This window comes from Macrobrachium rosenbergii, chromosome 17 (assembly GCF_040412425.1).
Source record: "Macrobrachium rosenbergii isolate ZJJX-2024 chromosome 17, ASM4041242v1, whole genome shotgun sequence".
In the NCBI taxonomy this organism is placed as follows: domain Eukaryota; kingdom Metazoa; phylum Arthropoda; class Malacostraca; order Decapoda; family Palaemonidae; genus Macrobrachium; species Macrobrachium rosenbergii.
The window spans coordinates 28,981,739-29,004,854 of record NC_089757.1 but is presented as its reverse complement, the minus strand read 5'-3'; the positions used below and the strand labels follow the sequence as shown (position 1 = coordinate 29,004,854).

Below are 23,116 nucleotides of genomic sequence, written 5' to 3'. Positions count from 1 at the left end.
TCTATCTATCTATTGTCTATGTATGTATATATATATATATATATATATATATATATATATATATATATATATATATATATATATATATATATATATATATATATTTATATATATATATATATATATATATATATATATATATATTATATATGCTTATAATCACTTTATACGTGACTATATATCAAACACCACAGGGAGGAAATGAGACGCGGTTGTAGCTCCGGACCGGTGTCGGTTTTATTGCTAACTGAGCCATCTTCAGAGGAATATATGTATATATATACATAAATATATATATATATGTATATATTATATATACTATATATGTGTGTGTGTATTATATATACACACCCATATATTAGGGTGTAGAAAGAATTACAGGATGCACGATCTACGACGTCGAAGATGGCAAGCCACTTAACTTTCTAAAAAAAACCAAAGTTGCTATCAGTGACTCAGATGACTATCGGTAAAGGATAAGGAAAGAGAGAGAGAGAGAGGAAGAGAGTGAGAGAAGCCAATTGGTATGATCAGACTAGGAGATGAACCGGTGATGTATAATGTCCTGTGTAGGTGGATGATGATAAATCTAAAGGCCTGATTATACCCGTGGAGAAGATTGGCCAATCACGGCCTCAATCAACGCCGTGTTTTACGAGGGCGATAAAGCTGTGTCTCTGTTCTCGCTGGAGCCTGTTTGTAAATATAATTGCGACAGGAGGAGCAAGTGCTTCAGAGTGCCTGTCAGTAAGCTGTCTGGGGTGTGATATTACTAGATCCGGCGCTGAGCGAGAGAGAGAGAGAGAGAGAGAGAGAGAGAGAGAGAGAGAGAGAGAGAGAGAGAGAGAGATTAATGGACCGGGTCAAATCTTTGCTGCCTGGGTTTTAATGGTAAGCATGTGTGTGTATATATAAATATATATATATATATATATATATATATATGTATATATATATATATATATATATATATATATATATATATATATATATATATAATGTGTGTGTATACTTCTTTTGACTCACATCGGGGATTTAACTCCAGTTTTTCATGACCTTTGAGGGTCAACTGGTAGCGCCCTGGCCTTTCATTTGAAAAACTCGGGTCCGATCCCGATGTGGGTCAGAAATTTATTTCTGTGAAACACGTTCATGTGTTCATCAGTTCCATGTATGTATGTATATATATATATATATATATATATATACATATACATACATATATACACATACTGTATATATTCCAGCCACTTGGACTCTTTAGCCTTGTTACCCCTGGCTTATCTAAACGCTCTCTCTCTCTCTCTCTCTCTCTCTCTCTCTCTCTCTCTCTCTCTCTCTCTCTCTCTCTCTCTCTCTCTCTCCGGATGGAGCAAGTTGTCAGCTTTACGACTTGAGAAAGCGGAAGCTAGGATAAAAGTAAGAAAAAATAATAAAAACGAATAATGAGAATAGGAAGTAAGTGTAGGAGGAAAGAGAGTAATGGATTTTCACTTTCCCTGGAAAGTCAGTTTCATTTTTATTTCATTTCTTGGTGTCCATATGATTGCCCCGTTTCACAACATGCAGAGCTAGGATAGGGATAGGTTTTCAAGGTCAGAAAGCCTGTTGTGATGGGTAGCTGGATTTGACTGATTTGAGCAATAGAATAAGTGGCCATTGTGGATAGAATGAGAAACTGCAGTGGCAAATGTACCAATTTGACATTGTTTTTAAAGGTCCAGATGTTTAATGCATATTAACAAAAGTAAGGTTATAAAGGTAAAGTTGATCCAAGGGAGATGCAGAAGAGAATGGAGGAGGTTGACCCTTACTGGTAGCTAAGAGTAAATGTAGCTGACGACTATAGCAACTGTGAAGAGGGAAACCACCATAAGTGATTAAATAAGTTAGCTTGGCGTATGCAAGTGATGTAAAAGAGAAGCGGAACGTCTTTGAAAACGATATTTGGAACATAGGAACGGATTGTTCAGCAACTCTCCGTTTTGTAAGTGAACTTTGGTTGCTGAATGGGAAAGAAAGAAGTAAAAGGTAGGAGCTAATGCCACGAATAATTTGCGTAGTGTATTAGGTGTAGACGAAAATTAAACGGCGAGAAATTCATTCACAAAAAACTGGTGAAAAGGTTAGTATAGATGAAATGGTTGATCAGTGTGCTCTGATATGATAGATCATTTGGGGAGAATGGAAGGCAGCGGGTCGGACAAAATATTGCAGAATTTGGAATTTTGGGAGAAAGGAGGAGAGGAAGATGTAGAAAATGGTAGATGAACATAATGGAGAAGGTATTGGAACGAAAGGGCCTTAATATTCAGTGCGTATAGGAGGGTTCAGAATGCTTCTGAGGAATCTTCGGTTTCTGTATGTGATGCAAAAATTATAATTTTTTTATGGGGAATGTCAGTTTTTGCCAAATGTCAGTTTTTACCATAGTTTTAAAATCATTCTTCTATTTCATTTATCAAATTTATAAATTCATTGCCGTAACTATTCATCTCAAACCAAATTCATTATATATAGCGCTGAATAAACCCTCGGATTCCAGTGCTTGGCTTCAAGCTTAAATTTCATATTCCATTCCATTCCATAATTCAGTAGTTAAAAGAAAAATGTGGTTGTGACTCGTCTTGTTTTTCTTCTGGGTCCCACTTCTTGTCAGGGACATGACGAGTAAGGTCAAGGATAGGACGGTGGTGTACCAGCCTGAATCCTCGAATCCTGCTGAGACCCGAAGGCTCTCCCCTGCAGCTGTCTCCACCCTTACTTTTCAAGAGGGAGAAAGGTGTATGTGAAATATATTTATATATATATATATATATATATATATATATATATATATATATAGTAATATATATATATATATATATATATATATATATATATATCACACGTGTGTTTTGTACGTTTGACTGGAGAGAGAGAGAGAGAGAGAGATAGAGAGAGAGAGAGAGAACTGCATTACGTAAGATAAGAAACTAACAGTTTAACTTTTGTCCTCTGAATTGATTAATTTACAGGACTCAATAATAGCTTTTCTTTATATATATATATATATATATATGTTATATATATATATATATATATATATATATATATATATATATATATATATATATATATATATATATATATATCTAAAGATTAGTAAATCTAATGAAGGAAAGAGAAACAATGGAGTGCTGCATTTCTTTCCTTCGTGGATTTTGTCTTTATTTATATATTCATCACGTTCCATATTTTCGTGATTCAGTTATACACACACATAGCATATACATATTATATACAATATATATTATATGTGTATATATACAGTTAAACTCTAGAAGTGACTTAATAACTGCAACTTGACTGCCATTTTTGAGGTCATGCATCGCAATACACGAAAACGAAGAAATTGCCAAATCCTATGCAAAATTTAATTGCTACATACGCCGGAAATTTCGTTCGGTGGTGGGGGTGTAGGGGGAGGGGTACGCGATTACCAGATAATTATATTCCCGGTTTGTCTCTCGCGTATCTTTTCGTTATTAAAAAATAGATGCATTGTTTAAGAAGCTTTTATAGGTTTATTAATTGCCTCTGCAGTGAAGGATATATATAATTTGAATGATAAAAATGGATTCCTCGCTCAATATCAGGGGCTGGTTGGTAATGGTGACATAACTTGTTTTTGGATGTCTTCCTTCGCGACATCGTTCTTGTTGCCAGTCATAATAATTATGTCAGTTCTTGTTGCCAGTCATGATAATTATGTCAGCATTGGTTTCATTACATCCATTTACCAAGAAGAGCTGAGGGTGTTTATGTAATCCAAGTTCGTTTTGTTTGTGGCTTTTCTCGTGGTATCTACAATAAGATATGGGCCAATTTCAGTTTAATTTTGTGGACAAGTTGGTTATCAGCAGGAAAGAATTGGTCAGTTTTTAGGTGGATCTGGATCAGGATCCAGTGCTATTTTTTTTAATCGGTCTTCACATAAAGTATGTAGATTCATTTCTATTTTTTTTAGTGTCATGTTGTGTATTTCATTTTCTATATTTTGGCATTAATGAAATTAATTAGTTTCCTGTGTATTTTTTGTTTGCCTCTGACTTCTGGTTATCCTGTTATTTTGAGACTTTTTGCTTTATTAGTATTTAATTGATATATTTTTCTATGTCTATATATGTGCATATTTGAGTCGTTGGTTTTAATACATATCTGATCTAAACTTAAACTTGCCAAGTAACTATTGAACTTTTCTTCTCAATTACAGACTCTGGCTCTCTCTCTCACTACAGACTCTTGCAGAAAATCCTTCCTTTCTGCTTCAAGCAATATATATATAGCATAAGCTCCAGTCACCTCTGATGCAATCTGACCTTCACCCAGACAGTACCCTGTTATTTCCTTCCGGCACCCACCCTTAAGCCGCCGCCCTCCTCCTCCTGCTCCTCCTCCTCCTCCTCCTCCTCCTCCTCCTCCCTCCTTCTCCCCTCCCCTCCTCCCTCCTCCTCCTCGTTTCCTGGTCGACCTGCAAGGAGGTAATAAGAGCAACAGGTGTGTCTAGGTCTTGATGAGCTGGATGAGCGTAATTTACTTGATGTCATATAGCCAATATCGCCAGATCGATGCGAAGTACCGTGGCAAGGGAAGGAGGAGGAGGAGGAGGAGGAGGTTCCGCCCCGCAAGGGCAAAGTGCTTGTCTTGCCTCGTCCGCAAGGAAGGACCTGCCTGAAGGAGCGCCTTCCTCCTTCGACGGGAGAGTCTCTCTTGCTTTTAATGATCGGTTGGTTGGTTGGTTGAAGTAGAAGCCGTTGAGACAACTGTTTTGAATATACCCTTGCCATAAATGATTTGAGTTAGAAATATATATATATATATATATATATATATATATATATGCATACATATACATATTAATATATATATGTATATATATACATGCATATATATATAGCATATATATATATATATATATATATATATATATATATATATATATATGACTCAATACATTTGGTTTGGAAGATCCACTTATGAAAATGTGTGCATTTTTTTTTTTTGAGTAAGCATTGTATTGAGTTGGTTTAAGGCAGAGTTTCTTTTAGATAACCAAAGTTTTTTCGGGTAGTCTATGTTAGAAATTGTATATTCAAAGATAGGTACACAAAGAAACAATCATAATTATTAGCCTTTGTCAAATTTCATATCGGGGGCAGATAGTTATTAAGTATTCATGAATAATGAGGGAATTGCGTCGTTATTGCTTTCGGGATTTATTCATAAACCTGGCAATTCCAATTTTAGGTATCTGGATTCAGTGTTAGTAATTGTGTTTGTTATTCTAATAATAGAATACAGTATTACATATTTAATACTTCTTTTATTGTTGGCTTAAACTCTCTTTTGATATTTCCCTCCCGTTTCAATCTCTCTAATCATCGTTCAAAGAACTGAAGCTTTTGATTCATCACATAAACACACACACACACACACATACACACACGGGTTTAACCTGACCCAATTTTGATCGGATGAAATCAAATTTCGCGCAAAAGTTATCACACGACCAAAACAACGCGAGGCAGGCGCGCCAGGAACGGGTTGTGTTCAGTTCGTCGAGAGAGAGAGAGAGAGAGAGAGAGAGAGAGAGAGAGAGAGAGAGAGAGAGAGAGAGAGAGAGAGAATTTTTATACACGACAACGGACAACTCTTATTTTGGCAATTAAAAATGTAAGGATAAAGGGAAGGAAGACGGTATAAGGAATCCATCTCCTTGGTGATTTGTCAGTAAGACCATTTCTCAATTAGCTGAATTGAATTCTGTTCATTTTCAGACCGCACCATCACTCGCCCAGCAAAGTATGTAAGGAATCAACGTGAAGGTGGACAAGATTTTCATAGCTAGTCGGTTTGCAAAGAACTTTTACATAAAAAGCAACGTAAACCACTGTATTATTGCTATTTGCTTCTGCAAATTACTCTCCTTTTTTACACTAGACACATAAGTGTCCAGATCTCTCCGATTTCTTTGTTGAGCCGATAAAACCGAAAGAAATTAGTCATGGTCCTCTTGGTTAAACATCATTAAATATACGTTCAGTACACTTTTTAATTTTCTCCTAACGGCAGCCTCCACGCTAGTGTGCCCTTTTATTTCATTTGAATTTACGTTCATTTTCCTCCAGTAAACATCTTAAAAAAAGATTATGTACCGTAATTTTCATACATGAAGGAATACTTTCTCTCTTCCTTACACACACACACACGCACACACACATTATTATAGTGGTTATATATTTATATGTATATATATATATATATATATATATATATATATATATATATATATATAAATGTCGGTGTATGTATGTGTAAGAATGCGAAAAGAAAAAAAAGTCAGAGTTGTTGAGATGAAGTATTTTGGTAACATATGTAGCTTATTAAGAGCTGAGAAGGTTAGCAATGAGATAGATAGAAATGGTAAAGAGATTAGTGTAGGTGAACAACTAGTGCTTTGGATATGGTTTAGTCATGTGAAAGGAATTGGAGACGACGGGATTATGGAAAGCGCATAACTCGGAAGTGTTAGGAGCGATGAAAAGAGGAAGACCACCTAGAAACTGATGAATGGAGGAGGGAAAAGAGGCATTGCAAAGGAAGGGCCTTGATAGTCAAGAAGTGCGAGAGTTCATATTTGATAGAGGTGAATTGCAGTTTTTGTGTGTATGTATGTTGTCAGGGACAACGGTATTGGATGGCTTGTCGATGGGCTGCTGATGAAGCTGTTAATGTTGTTGGAAGTTTTCTGCACAGGATGTTCATTTATTATTCTGCAGTTAAAGTATGAATTTGGCAATGACCATTCTCGTTTTCTTTGTAGTCATCCCTTCTTAGGTAATTGATTATTACAAAAAGATATGTGTATATATATATATATATATATATAGAGTATATATATATATATATATATATATATATATATATGTATATATATATATATATATATATATATAGGTATATACATATATATATATATACATACATACACACAATACAATATATATGTATGTATGTATATTTATACTGTAAATATTTACATATACAGTATAAGTTATGTAAATATGTTAATCTCATGATGGTTGCTTTCAGAATATCTCTTACTAAACTACAGTGACACTGGCACATTCCTCAGGTATTTCTTGAACCTTATGACTTGGCATTTCGCTTTGATACAACTATTGATGTCTAGTTACGTAGTTTTTTTTCTGTAAATTGATTTGTTAAATCCCTGAGAATCCGATGCCGCATTTACGAGTATATGGCATATGGAATATAGCCGCAGGGATTCCAGTGGTACGCATACTCGTTATGTAAAAGTATTCATCATGAATTGTATCAGCAAGTCATCTTCTTCTTCTTCTTCTTCGTTTTAACGTGCTTTTTCCCCATTTTTATGGGGTAAGCACGATGCCTCTTTTTGAAGGACTTGATTTGGCGTTGGGGTAGGTAGGCCGTAGCCGATCGGCGCCCTGCCTGACATCGCTTTAGACCCCGGTAGCGAATGTACATGTATCGTACCAAATCCCCAGCCCCTTTCTCCCAGCAGCAAGAGAACTGGAGCGGTTAGGTCGACAGTCGAGACGTATGAGGTGTCTGTTATGTTTTTAGAAGATGTTGGAGTGGCTTTGTTTATGTGTGTATTAGTCTGTAACATAATGCACGCAAAAAACATCAGGGTGACTCCGCAAGACATGTGCTGTATGCATGGGAGGTAATATACGTTGCATATGACTTAAGTACACACACACACGCACACACACACTTCACTGGGCAATAGCTTCTCAGTCTGATATCTTGCATTTTTATAAAATTTTTATTTATTTAGTGGAGGATAAGTTTATGGCAGACTTGCACGAAAGATCCTCTCTCTCTCTCTCTCTCTCTCTCTCTCTCTCTCTCTCTCTCTCTCTCCTCTCTCTCAAAGTATGCAAAAAATATATAGAAATTTGTGCGTGAGTTTCTGGCATTTTATTTTGCAATATCTGGCATAAATATCAGTAAAATATTCATCATTCGACACGAAAAAATACTTTCTATCTCTTTTACTTAACTTTTGGAAAATATTGTTGAGGGCGCAATATAGAGATTTTAATTAGCGCCTAACCTCAGCTCTTCATTTGGGCTTATTATTCCGTAATTTCCCTCTTGAACTTGCTCATCAGTTTAAACAGAGACGCGAGAAGAGATGTTGGTGGGGGTCAAGGAATGTATGCTAACAAATTATTAAATTTGACTGGGAAGGCTTCAGGTTAGCTACAGTAGAACCATGGTTCCATCATACCACTTGAAGACCCCAACCAATGAAATTGAGAGCAATTCTTATCTTGACTCGTGCTTGCTAGATTCTTGGAGCTTGCTTTAGGCTATCCTAAAGTGATACTGTTGAATTTCGACTATTATTATTATTATTATTATTATTATTATTATTATTATTATTATTATTATTATTATTATTATTATTATTAAAATAGCTTTACCAGACCACTGAGCTAATTATCAGCTCTCACAGAGTTGGCCCGAAGGATTTGTTTTTACTGAAATTTTAATTTTTTATATTTTATCAATTAAATTACAACTTTTCAAAAGTTTATGATATGATTAATTGCAAATGTTGAAGTTTCTGACAAAATTTCACTTATCGACTTGTTTCCAAAACTTGATGTTCGCTGCTGATCATACTTCAGACATTCACACAACAAATAATTGTTATCATTACTTTACTCTCAGAGCATTCAGGAGCAGGGTTATGTGGATTATTCATTAGGAGTCCGTGTGTAAGGCCAGAATGGCCTATTCGGAGACGTGTCAGAATTACTTAATATAATTATAGTGTGTGGGGGGAGGGGTTGGGGGGTGGAGGGCGGAGGAGGTTGAATAGATTTTTGAAGATTTTACAGTATGCGGATCCAGGATGTTTTTTTACTTGACTATTCGCGACTTCCTTCGGAATTGTGCCGAAAACGTTCGTCACTTTTAGCCTCGAGTACTGGCCTTTGTCAAACCTTGGTTAAAAAAGGCATTCGGTTGACCATCCCAACGGCTTTTGCATTACACAACCTTGACTTTTTTTTTTTTTTTTTGCTGAACCACTTATTTTGAGTTTTGACACCTCTTTGTTGAGAAGATTGTGTTCAGTTCTCCTTCCTGATTCGTTATTATTCCCGTTTCTGTCTTCTTTCCCCGTGAGCTGTTTCAGCTACTATAGCTGGGTCTGCCCATTCAGTTTTCACCTTTCGTTATATTGTTTTCCAACCCGCTTTTATATGCAACATTATGACTCCCAATTTCTGTACGCCTTTCTTCAGCCAAGTCAGAACCTGTTTAAAATGAAAGGCTGCTTTTGCATTGCTTTGGTTATTTCCCTTTTGTTCTTTCAGATAAGTAATTACAGCAACGGGTTTATACCCGTCGCTTCTGTCGCAAATGGTACTTGTAATACAAGTAATGTTGAAGTATTGCCACGAAATCAGATTTTTATGAGAAGACAAAGCGATTAGGAAAAAGAAAAGGTCCTAAACCCGGTGGGAGCTGTACAGTAGATCTGCTTCTTACAGATGAAAGGTCGGGTAATAAAGAAGTATGGAGAGAATGTCAGAGGTCGGCCATTTGCAAAGCTTACCGTGCTTCAGCGTTTTTCTCTTAATGAGAATTTTGTAATATTTTTTTTTATCCGTGTGACATTTTGCCTCCCATTTCTCCTCAGGCTCTCCCGTTCGTGTAATCATTTGACAGATTCTTTGTAACAATTATTATTTGATGTCATTCACATTTGTAGCATGTTCTACGACTCTCTCATCCCCCCCCCCTTTTTTTTATGTCGCTGTCCACAGCCTCTATTTTCATGATCCCCTTTTATATCGCTGTCCACAGCCTCTATTTTCATGATCCTTTTTTATATCGCTGTCCACTACTTCTATTTTCATGATCCTTTTTTAGATCGCTGTCCACAGCCTCTATTTTCATGATCCTTTTTTGTATCGCTGTCCACAGCCTCTATTTTCGTTATTCTTCTTTTATATCGCTGTCCACAGCCTCTATTTTCATGATCCCCTTCTATATCGCTGTCCACTACCTCTATTTTCATGATCCTTTTTTAGATCGCTGTCCACAGACCCTATTTTCATGATCCTTTTTTATATCGCTGTCCACAGCCTCTATTTTCGTTATTCTTCTTTTATATCGCTGTCCACAGCCTCTATTTTCATGATCCCCTTTTATATCGCTGTCCACTACCTCTATTTTCATGATCCTTTTTTAGATCGCTGTCCACAGACCCTATTTTTTCATGATCCTTTTTATATCGCTGTCCACAGCCTCTATTTTCGTTATTCTTCTTTTTATATCGCTGTCCACAGCCTCTATTTTCATGATCCCCTTTTATATCGCTGTCCACTACCTCTATTTTCATGATCCTTTTTTAGATCGCTGTCCACAGCCTCTATTTTCATGATCCTTTTTTATATCGCTGTCCACAGACTCTATTTTCGTTATTCTTCTTTTATATCGCTGTCCACAGCCTCTATTTTCATGATCCCGTTTTATATCGCTGTCCACAGCCTCTGTTTTCATGATCCTTTTTTATATCGCTGTCCACAGCCTCTATTTTCGTGATTCTTCTTTTATATCGCTCTCCACAGCCTCTATTTTCATGATCCCGTTTTATATCGCTGTCCACAGGCTCTGTTTTCATGATCCTTTTTTATATCGCTGTCCACAGCCTCTATTTTCGTGATTCTTCTTTTATATCGCTCTCCACAGCCTCTATTTTCATGATCCTATTTATCATCTTATTCCCACTTTCGTTTTAAAGTTTTTCTTGTAAGACCTACCCACTCTCAATACCATTCCTCTCATATCGCCACCATCTCCCAAATAGCCCAAGGGAATGAAAAATCAGAAATATGGAAAAAGAAAATACAGGAAAAACGAAAACTTGCATGCTGGGTCTCAAAAAGGCTTAACTACATCAGTGGGTGGGAAAACTAACTTAAAACAAGCTGCCTTTTTTTCGCCAAAGTTTGAAAGGTGAATACAAAAAAAAAAAGTTCAGACAATTTCATTAGGGACTTTACTACTGGGTCTCAGATTAAGGATTCTCTCTCTCTCTCTGTGGCCTCTGGGCCTAACGCAGGTGGGTGCGAGCTTAGCCTGCAAGTGATTTGCAGTGATTTGCAGTATGTCGATCCAAAACAGGACGAAAACGGAACGATTGGGATGAGAGAGAGAGAGAGAGAGAGGAGAGAGAGAGAGAGAGAGAGAGAGAGAGTTGTTAGGTTGGAGGAGAAACTGCGAGGAAAAAAACAGCAGACGTGAATGATCGGTATCCCGACAAAATAAGGACGGTTATGTACATGACAACAGTAGAGCCTCTATTAAGTTATAACTGAAACTTTTTCCACCCTCTCACTCTGTATTTATGTATGTATGTATGTACTATGTATGTGTGTATGTATGTTTTGTGTGTGTACAAGGGGAATCTGTTTTTCTTGGGGGTGAATCAGTGAAATATTTTGCGGATGTTTGAAAGTCGCTGTTTGTTACCATGTGGCTAATCTTGTTATTGTGTTGTTCAATTTCCTCGTATTTCCCGCAGACGGCAGTGTTGGTATTGATCTGCTTCGTGTTTTATAAAATCCTGGTGTCCTTTCTATATGTATGTATGTATATATTGTGTGTGTGTGTGCATGCATATATTATACAGAGAGAGAGATACACATACATACAATATATATATATATATATATATATATATATATATATATATATATATATATATATATATTGTATGTATGTATGTATGTATGTGCACGTCTTTCTGGCTTCAATGGTTATTGTTGCCAGAAAAGTGACGTCGATGGAATCGGAATTCTACGACCCTTGGGAGATATTCATAGTATTTGTGCGTTTAAATAAAGGGGACTCTTGTCGTCAGGCCTTAGATAACCGACAGCTGCTAAATATGGTCAGCTGGTATATCGGCTAGTGTTGTGGAATGCCACTCAGATGTTGCGGATTTGCGTCTCCCCCAGGCCGATGAACAATCACTGGCTCTGTGTCATGATCAGTTACGGCTGCAGTCTTGGGTCTGCGGTGGGAGGTTGAAACCAGCATTCTTTGGAAGCTTGAATTTCAAGTCAATGGCCACTGTGTGCTTGTTTTTGTGAACAGGTTTCATCTACTGAAAATAATAATAATAATAATAATAATACAATAATAATACACACAATAATAATAATAATAATACACACACAATGCTTTGAAATAACATGTAACAGATTAGTGTCGACACAATGATTGAAATTATATGGTTTTAGATAGCTGAAGTTTCGTGTCCGTATCTGTATGAATGTTTTCGTTGGATTTTCTCCGTGAAATCCTTCGTAAGATTTGTCAGAGTCGAGACGGGATTTTCATACACCATTGTCACTGGGATTTAGCTTAACTTTTTAATGCTGGTTAGCTGTGGGATTTTGATTTTACGAGTAAATATCGTAAATATCTCTGGGTTAACTTATGCATAACAAGGAAAAACATTTTTTTAGTTTTGTAGAACGCGCCGATCATTTATTTGCGTATATGCAAACTGTATTTTGAATGAAATACCCTTATATAAAAGTGTGAAGTACATGCTGTTTAAAATGTCACATTTTATAACTATAAAACACAACAATACACACCCACACACACACACACACACACACACACACACACACACACACACACACACACACACATATATATATATATATATATATATAAATATATATATATATATATATATATATATATATATATATATATATATATATATATATATATATATATATATAAAGAAACAGAGACCAGCGCCCGCCCTATGAGCCAGAGAGGCCCAGGAGGACTTGAACTTTAACTAGTATATGTATATGTATATATTTTACGATGTAATTTGCCTGGAAATATTAATATTTACCTCTATGCGTATGTATGGTGTGCTCCATTTCTGAGTCAGTGCCCAAAGTGTTTTTGACTTCTGTGTGTAGCATGAAGACAGTCAAATGAAACCTCTCCATCTTTTAACACATAAAAGAAAAAAAAAAAAACAAAGACTTACAAGCATTTCTGCAGCCCACCACCCTTGTTGCAATATTGCTCTCCACAAAAATCCGAAAGGTTACGTTAAATTTATTCTCTTTTGCAGAATTGTAAAAAAAAGAACCGTAATTGATTGCAGTGCTCATTATCTTGAAATGATCGTATTCGTCAGTATTCTGATTACCTCATTATTAGCTGTCTCATTAAAAACTTCCTCCGAGTGATTGAAATAGCGATCTGTTCTTTGTTCGGATGTGATTTACCAAACGGAAATGAGTGAAATAACAGTGTCATTCGTCAATCCCTGAGTGATTAGTTTGAAAATGGTTACCTGCCCTTCATGTTATTGTAAAGATATTCTAAGTGGTATTCTGTGCATGTATTTGGTCTTGCAAAAATAAAATGGAAATGTAACAACCACTTCTCCTTTTTCCCGTGAATCTTAGAAAAATAGAAATAAATGTCAAAACTGATGAGAATCATGTGATGACGCGAATCTACGACGATGGTGATGGAGTGGCTGTGGAAAGTACACGAAGGTTTTCAATTAAATTGAAATAAAGAAAAGAAAACATTCGCCAGCTTTGCGGTCTTTTTTAAGGTTCGTGACGTCACGTAATTGTAAATTTCGAAAGGTGTTCCCGAGTGCCGTAAAAAAAAAATAAAAAAAACAGTTTAGCCTAGTCTGAAAGAGAAGGAAGGCTCTTCTCGCCTATAGAATTCGTAGACGACCTTCAACCACTCTCGCTTCATAGAGGTCCTTAGAGTCCATAGGTTACCATGGCCGACTCAGGCCACAACCTCTCCCCTCCTCCTCCTTCCTCTGTCGGGGGAGGGGGAATGGGAGGAGGTGAGGGCGTGGAGGATTCCATGGACCGCCTCCACCAACACCACCACAGCCGGAATGGGCGGGCCGTGTCTCCCAGCGATGAGATGCCGCCCAGATCCCCTAGCCCCAGGTACAGGAGATACTCTGACTCCACGCCCACGCGCTCGCCGTCGCCTATGCCGCCGGGAGAACCCCAGGAGGACGTCGATGCCATCTGCGCCAGGAAGACCAAGTCGGTCTCCTTCCATTCCCACACCAACTGGAAGAGCGACAGGAAGATTCAAAGTGGTGAGTTTGATTGATTGATTGATTGATTTTTTTCCAGTTTTAATCTTCTCTTCCATTGATGCCTATATACACGTATTCATTCACTGAACAGAACCGGATGCGGAATGGAATAATAAACTCGACTGGGAAATGAGACTTTTCAGAAGGTGAACAGATTTTTCCGTCACAAAATACTACTGCAAAGAAGTGCCTCTACCCGGTGGTTCTTCTTATGACAGGAGCATTCCAATATTTCCTTATGCCAGATAAGTTTTTTTTGTTAAATGCAAGTTTGTCTATTGTTTGTCTCAAACTAATTTTTGGATTTTATATGTATGCAGCTCAGCATTTGTGTAGCTGACATTCATGAGTCAGTTTGTATGGGGTTAGGAGGGGGTGAGGAGGAATGAGGGGGTGGGGGGTTGAGGGGCTGGAATGACGCAGCTAAGGTAATGTATCGGGAGGTTACTGGTATATTCATACAATTTTCTCCTGAGTTGTTCTCTTTCAAGAAATGTTATAAGTTTTCTGAATCAGGAAAGGGTTAGTATTCCTATTTAACATGCTAAGAAAATCATTAACTGGTAAATCAAAGCATTCAGAAAAGAATTACCTTAAGGATAAAAAAAGGGAGACTATGGAAAAGATAAGCGGTCAGTTGAAAATTACAATGGTAACAGTTATGAAATTGATAATTCAAATTATTTAATTTTCTGTCACGTACACATTACTTCTTCTGATGCATATCGCCGTGCAATAGTTGTTTTGCATTCCTCTTCATTGTTGCTCACAAAGATCGCACGTCAGGCAAGCAGTGGAACTTTAATCTGCTGTATCACCAATAAAGTAATTAAACAATTGATGGATATATATTTATTTTTTTATAGGCGAATCGACTTCAAAGCCTACTCTCACACATTTCTCAGAACTCCCCAGAGTTGATTAATCCTCGAATGAATGTAATTAACTTCGTTAGGAATTCAGAGGAAAAAAATTCATTTTTGGATGTTGAGGTACCCCTTTAGTTCATATATATTCTGCCCAGTCTGTTTTCGTGTGTACATTTACTTTGTATAGGCTCCGCACAAATGTAATGGTGTAAAGGGCTAGCCCCATCCTCAGTCTGTTAACCAGTCTGGGGTCGAATTTCATCTGGGAAGGAGAACTTCATTCATTTCCTTTTAAGATTTCAATGCGTTCAGTAGAAAGCATATCCAGAGCATGTTAGTGGCATAAATAGACACAGCACCCAGTCAGGCGATTGCTGGGACTGAGTTTGCGCTCAGGCTTTTGCTTAAAAGTCCACCCAACTGAAAATGGGTACCACCGTCTGAGGTCAACAAAAGGGCGTGGTATTATTGACCTCACCACTAAAAATTTGCTGAGATACCAGTATACTGTACCCTTGTGATGTCACAAATATATATAAATACTAGCTGACCAACTCGATGCTGCCCGGGAAAACTCTGAATGACCACCGATAAACTCTCTCTCTCTCTCTCTCTCTCTCTCTCTCTCCCTTTTCTGTTAAGATAGTCACTTCAGTTACATTGCCCAGCATTTTTGATGTTTTATATTTCACCCCTTCTTATTCCCCATTCCTATCGGGGCTGAACTTGGACTTAAAGGGCATTGGGAGTGTTACTATTCATCTCATTGACCTCGAAAACTATGGATTAGACCTAATATCTATCATTTCTGACATTTTATTTTTCATCCCTTCTCAACCCCCTTCCTAATGGGGCTGAACTTGGGCTTAAAGGGCATTGGGAGTGTCACTAATAATCTTAGTGACCTCAAAAACTTTGGATTAGATACTAATATCTGTCATTTTCGGTTATTTTACATGTCACCTTTGTTGGCCGGTTGGTTGAGCTTCAGACCAAAATCATTGATGGGCCGAGTTCGATTCCCGCCGCTGGCTGATGAAAGTTATTAGAGAATTTATTTCTGTGATAAAATTCATTTCTACGCCATAATGTGGTTCGGATTCCACAATAAGCTGTAAGGTCCGTTGCAAGTAACCAATTGGTTCTTAGCCACGTAAAAATAAGTCTAATCCTTCCGGCCAGCCCTAGGGAGAGCTGTTAATCAGCTCAGTGGTCTGGTAAAACTAAGCACCCTTCCCACCCCAACCCCCTTTGGTGCCAGTGATGTCTTACCCCCACAGTGTTCTTTTCCAGACAGTAAGTCATATGTATACCGAAATGAGGTAAGATAGACCTGTAGATTGGGGCTGTGAAGGGCTTTCCTGAAACGGGGTGGTTCTGATCGTAGTCTTAGTAACTAAATTAATTCTACGGTCAGAACCACCCCGTTTCAGGGAAGCCCTTCACAGCACCAAAGGGGGTGGGACTGTGAAGGGCTTCCCTGAAACGGGGTGGTTCTGAGAAGCCCTTCAGGGACCGTAGTCTTAGTAACTTGGTGCTGTGAAGGGCTTCCCTGAAACGGGGTGGTTCTGACCGTAGAATTAATTTAGTTACTAAGACTACGGTCAGAACCACCGCGTTTCAGAGAAGCCCTTCACAGCACCAAAGGGGGTGGGACTGTGAAGGGCTTCACTGAAACGGGGTGGTTCTGACCGTAGTCTTAGTAACTAAATTAATTCTACAGGTTTATCTTACCTCATTTCGGTATGCATATGACTTACTGTCTGAACCACCCCGTTTCAGGGAAGCCCTTCACAGCCCCACCCCCTTTGGTGCTGTGAAGGGCTTCCCTGAAACGGGGTGGTTCTGACCGTAGTCTTAGTTACTTTGGTGCTGTTTGGTTCAAGTGATGTCTTACCCTCACAGTATTCTCTTCTAGATAGTAAGTCATATGTATACCAAGTTTAGTTGAAACTGCTCAATGCGTTTCAGAGTTATGCTGAGTTACACAAGCACACACATATCATTTGTATCCATATGTATATATATATATATATATATATATATATATATATATATATATATATATGTATATATATATATATATATGTATATATATATATATATATATATATAAACTGTATGTGTGTCCCATTGCACGTTTATCTTGAAGAGCGAGTCCCTTGTGTGTGGAACAATTAAAACAAAATAAGCGAGGCAGCGCAATTTCTGTTTGAACAGGTAGTTTGTATGTGGTTTAAGGGGGTGTGGCCGAGAGAGAGAGAGAGAGAGAGAGAGAGAGAGAGAGTGCTGGGGGTGGAAAGCTATGAGGTGCTGCAAAGGCTTTAGCTTCTGCTGACATGTCGCCTTTAAGGTCTGTCCCTTTCTTAGAGAGTTTCACATGTGGATTTTAGCTATTCTTAATTACTATTACTTTTTAAAGGGCCTTCACCCTTCAGTTTTGCCGTTATTAGGAAAAGGGAAAGAGAGAGAAAGAGAAAAAAAAAAAATAGACTGGAAAGGGAGAAATTATTTTTTTAGTTCTATCTGGAAACCAGTGTTTCCATAGATCTGGGCCTCTTGAGTTATTCATTTAAAAGCCCTCATAGAATTTGCCGTATCACTGACAGTAAAATGCATGTATATATTCATGTGTTATTGTTGTTATTATTATTATTGTTATTAATAGTAGTAGTAGCGATATTGATAGTAGTGATGCCATTACATTTTCATTTTGAATTAAGAGGTTACTTCAAGTAGAGAATATAGCGAAATTAAAATTCTTATTCTCCACTTTTACGCATTCATTGGTAACGGAGGATTTTTCCTTTGATGAAATTTTATACTAAAATCAATTCATGTATGCTTCACAAAGATAAAAGTTAGAAAAACTTGACTTCCAGACGGGAAATGTGAAGTAATTTCGTTATAAGAAAGGCATCTTCATTAGCCTTCACAGTAAAAGATTTTCATCCTTTTCCAACTTCCTCTGACAGTTGATAAAAAGTTTTAAGAATTGTCTCCTACGAAGAATCAGACATCCATTTTTTTTAGTGAAGGAATCTTTTTGTTTTCGATGCTCTTCGGAATTTTTAAAAAATAAAATAGATATCAACAAATTATTTTTTATCTTATTAGGGGTTGTCATTAGAGGAAAACACTCTATTTCCCCTCTTTTAACTCCTTTTCAAGTTCTAAGTAAATAGTGACTTGAACAGAAATTTCCCTCTCATGAGGGTTCTTATGGAACGCCAGAAAATCTGAGTATTTATTAATATCTTAGAGCCTTCATTTCTGTTTATTTTTTAAGGTATTGAAGAAGTTCCACTTTTACAATTCCCTTTCAGAAGAAATACAAATTCCTGCCTCATAAGTTAGCTAAGATTTTAAAACTTCCATACCATAGCATTGTGTGTGTGAGAGAGAGAGAGAGAGAGAGAGAGAGAGAGAGAGAGAGAGAGAGAGAGAGAGAGAGAGAGAGAGAAAGTGAAGGATCATATTAAAAAACACTGTGGGATAAGTGAATTCTATGATGCAAGAAAGGAAAGAGACAGTGTGTGTGAAGGAATGAGTAAGAGACAGATAGATAGTATGCATGAGATTTAAACATTGTTTTTTTGAGAGAGAGAGAGAGAGAGAGAGAGAGAGAGAGAGAGAGAGAGAATGGAAAGCTAATTATACCTGTACTCAGCTTCTCAAGAGCATTGAAAAATACCTTCACAAAAATGTCAGTTGTATCACTGGGAGTCTGTTTTTGGGGGCAAAGGATTGGGACGAATCCTTCTGAGGTTAAAGTTGATATTTCACGACGACCCTGTATTGCATCGGCCCGGTTTTCCACACCCACGCCCACGCCCACACCCACACTGCCGCCCTATAGCACTACGTAAACGTAGGGGAAATGTAGTAGATTTTGTAGAGGGAATCAGGTAGATGAGATAGATAGCGTCAAGGAAAGGTTTATGATGAGAGTGTGAAAATAAAAGTAAAAGATAGTGGAAATTGTTTTTTAGAAAAACTTGCATGTGTACGAGACTGTATACTGTTTCAAAGTTTTTTTTTTTTTGTCGGCAACAGTTTATTCATGTATATATATATATATATATATATATATATATATATATATATATATATATATATATGTATATATATATAATGCTTGTGTTTTCATGTATTTTTTTGTTTATTTATATCTGTGTAATACTCCCACTCTTTCCTTTGTTTTTCTCTTTACTTACATGTATGCATTCTGTTCCACATGAATATGTATGTTACTCATGTTAAATACCAATAATAAATAATAAGGCAAAAGTAGTTATATCATCAATGAATATTACATCAACAATTACTTTATTCCCTTGACGTATCGTTGGTGTTGTAGCAGTGTCTTTAGGGATTACGTAATCCTGGGAACGTATAAAATACGATTTGTGCAACGAAAGTAATAAAATTCAGTCAGTTTTACACCAGGAGCAAAGTACTAAGAGAAGCTTATATAGCTAAAGGAAATAACTTCTGGCCGTCCAAGTAATTTGGCCCAGAGCTTATTAACTGCTGTAATGACTCCACTGTAATGGAAAATGGAGTGTGTGGATTTTTCTTACAGCATCTTTTGAGGTTGTTCGAAAAGCAGCCTTCCCCCGCTTCTGCGCATGCGGGTTGGTTCACAGAAAAGAGCAATGAAGTAATGAAAAAGGATTCAGGTGTAAACTGAGATCAAAGAAAGAGTACTGGCAAATATGCAAAGAATTTGTTCATTATGATATTTTCTGTGAGATACAAGGAATAATAGTAATATCTAAAAATATTCGAAGAATTTGATCGAAATGATTTTTTTCTGAGATAAAAGGAGTAATTTTGACGTACATTCGACGAATTTCTTCAGTATGACATTTTTTCTAGGAAAAAGGGAGTGATATTGACAAATATTCGAAGAATTTGATCACTATGACATTTTTTCTGAGATAAAAAGGAGTAATATTAACAAATATTCAGATTTATTCATTATGATCAATGTGATTGTTTTTTCTGAGATAAAAGGGGGAATATTGACAGATATTCAAAGAGTTTGTTCAACATAACATTTTTTTTTCTTAGATAGCAAGAGTAATATTGACAAATATTCGAAGAATTTGTTCCGTATGATCTTTTTTCCCAAGTGAAAATTATTTATTAATCTATACAGGAAGTAAGTACTGAAACGACCTCACATATCCTGGTACTTTGTAGCTTCAGGATACACAGTGAAGAGATACTGGCTTTCTTAACAATCCCGTTTCCCCTGTGTGAGTGCCTTGAAACCATCTGTTAAATTCCAGGGTCTTTAATTTAAATAGTAAGACATACATCTCCGTATCGTTTTTTTAGTTTTCTTTAAAAGAAAACTATTGTGACGGCTTTGTCTGTCCGTCCGCACTTTTTCTGTCCGCCCTCAGATCTTAAAAACTACTGAGGCTAGAGGGCTGCAAATTCGTATGTGCATTATCCACCCTCCAATCACCAAACACACCAAATTGCAGCCCTCTAGCCTCAGTAGTTTTTATTTTATGTAAGGTTGTGGTTAGCCATGTTTCTTGCGTCTGGCAGCACTTTCCCACGCTCGACCGCATTTGCGGAGTCACTGAGCGTTGCAAGCCGTGCAAGGCAGTGACTGAGTTTTACACAGCATTATACACTGTACAGAAAACTCGACTGCGTCCAAGAAACTTCGGCGCATTTTTTACTTGTTTGTGTTGAAGACAATTTCAAGTCCCACGTATTTTTATACCTTTCTTTTGAATAAGAAAATTTCAAGTCCCGTGCATTTTTATACCTTTCTCTTAAGTAAGAAAATTTCAAGTCCCATGTATTTTTATACCTTTCTTATCATCTTTGCATTTTCCCAGGTTACAACTCTACTCGGTGGCTCAAAAGGGAAAAGACATTCCTGACAAAGTCTGGTTTTTCAGGCGGTTTGCTTTTCCCCCGTTCTGTGCGAGAAATCTTTGAAGCCTAAGCCCTCCCCTTAGATAAATGGAAGTGAAATGAAAAAATTAATTAAAAAGCAACGGGAATAAAACAGACTTTTAAGTAAAAAATGGCAGATGGCAAAGGAGGTGAAAACTCTTACCATATTTTTCCTTCGTCGTCCGTTTCATAGTTTAAGTCCCCCACCCCACCATAGTATCCCGGAGAGAGAGAGAGAGAGAGAGAGAGAGAGAGAGAGAGAGAGAGAGAGAGAGAGAGAGAGAGAGAGAGAGAGAGGCTTTATTTTACTTTAATCTTCAAATGTAAATTTCAGAGAGAGAGAGAGAGAGAGAGAGAGAGAGAGAGAGAGAGAGAGAGAGAGAGAGAGAGGCTTTATTTTACTTTATGTTTAAGTGTATATTTCAGTATATAAGAATCACTTAACCCAGTTACAACACATCAGACAATGAGAGAGAGAGAGAGAGAGAGAGAGAGAGAGAGAGAGAGAGAGTGCTTCATTTTACTCAGCGTCTGAATGTACATTCATCGTAGGAGATTCCATTATGATTTTTCGGGAAATACGATGATGATGATGATAATCTTGGGGCATATTGTTGGTAAGGAGGCAGCTTCATATTTGTTATGGGTTATTAGGCTGCCAACAAATTATAGTTAGGCATCTCAAAGACTAACGACGTATGGCACCTCAAAATAAGTTTTTTCATAGAAAAATACCTAGCTAATTTATCTAGTGAGTATATATATGTTATATATAATTATATATATTTAATGCATAATATAATGTGTGTATATACATACCTATATATATACATATATATATATATATATATATATATATATATATATATATATATATATATATATATATATATATATATATATAATTACATACCACGCCTAAATGAACATTTGTGGCCCATTTTAAAGTGCTTATCTGTAAGAAGCCAGACATGGTAAATGAAAAGAGGTAAAATTGAATCTATTAATAACTCTCACCTTGAAAGTCTTACGTCGTCGCTAGGTGGTTTTTACGTCACAAAATCGAGCTATTTTTAAGTGTCTTTGGAGGCGTTTGCAAGAATGCAGGATCTGAGGCCAGCGTACATTTTGGAATCATCTGGGTTCATTCTTGCTTAAATTTATTCTGGAGTTTTATCAGTTTTCTCCAGGTACATTTAGCTGTTTTGTGTAGGCTAATAAGATATTCCTAGAGTGTTTTTAGCTCTCTCCAGCTAACTGTGATTTCTCTGTTAGGCGTTCGACAAGAATTCCCGCGATCACTTTCATTGCAAATTTACTTCTGAGAAACATATCCGGTCTGGTGTTCTTCAGTTGGGCGAAAACTCGGTTTATTTGAGCAAGCCTTTCAAGATTTTTTGGAGACTTGTTTATACTTGATAAATGTTTTTACTCTTTTTATTTACAGCTTTGCAAATTTTGAGCCTATTTGGTCTTCACCGTCTGATTTATATTATCATTTACAGGACAAAAACTCGAGTCATGTCAAGTTTCTGATTCCTTATGTTGATTTGAATCTAGACAGTTCATCGTGTATGCTTTCTGAAATGTTTCATAATTCTAATTAAAGATATATTTACATCTTTCCAGATTATACCATGCATCACTTAGTATAAACATGTAGTTAATTCTAATTCTTGCTCTTTGTTATTTTTTCTTTTTGGAGGGGGGTTGGTTGGTTTTGCGGAGGTTAGTTAGTGCATATCACACAGTTTTCTAGAGGTTTTATACTAGTTGTGAGCAAAAAAAAAAAAAAAAATTGTCTTTGAAGTTATGAGGTTGAATCAGTTAATTTCAGTAAACATGGCGCAAGATCTTTAACAGGATCACACAGTTCTCATTTCACACATTATTGATTTTCTTTGTGATTTTTAATATATTTCACTTTGTTCTGTATTCCTTTTCCCGTTCTCTGCTGCTTTCCCTACTGGGGCCTGGGGCTTGAAGCATTCTGCTTTTCCGGCTAGGGTTGCACCTTGGCTAGTTACAATAATAATTAAGGAAATTAGGCAGGCACAGAAATGAAGTCATTCAACAAATATTCAAG

General features: G+C 36.8%; 1 protein-coding gene across 5 annotated transcripts in view; it reads left to right on the top strand.

Annotated features, from left to right (window-relative positions):
* LOC136847823 (inactive phospholipase C-like protein 2) overlaps positions 1 to 23,116 on the top strand; it is a 607,840-nt gene that overhangs the window by 37,517 nt on the left and 547,207 nt on the right. For 4 of the 5 annotated variants that reach the window (XM_067119761.1, XM_067119760.1, XM_067119759.1 and 1 more), the window contains exon 1: positions 13,226 to 14,236. The exons of the other annotated variant lie outside the window; for it this stretch is intronic. In XM_067119761.1, the coding sequence (XP_066975862.1) occupies positions 13,900 to 14,236 (337 nt within the window). In that variant the 5' untranslated portion in view covers positions 13,226 to 13,899. Of the gene's footprint in view, positions 1 to 13,225; positions 14,237 to 23,116 lie in introns of those variants that run through there. 5 annotated transcript variants of the gene reach the window in all.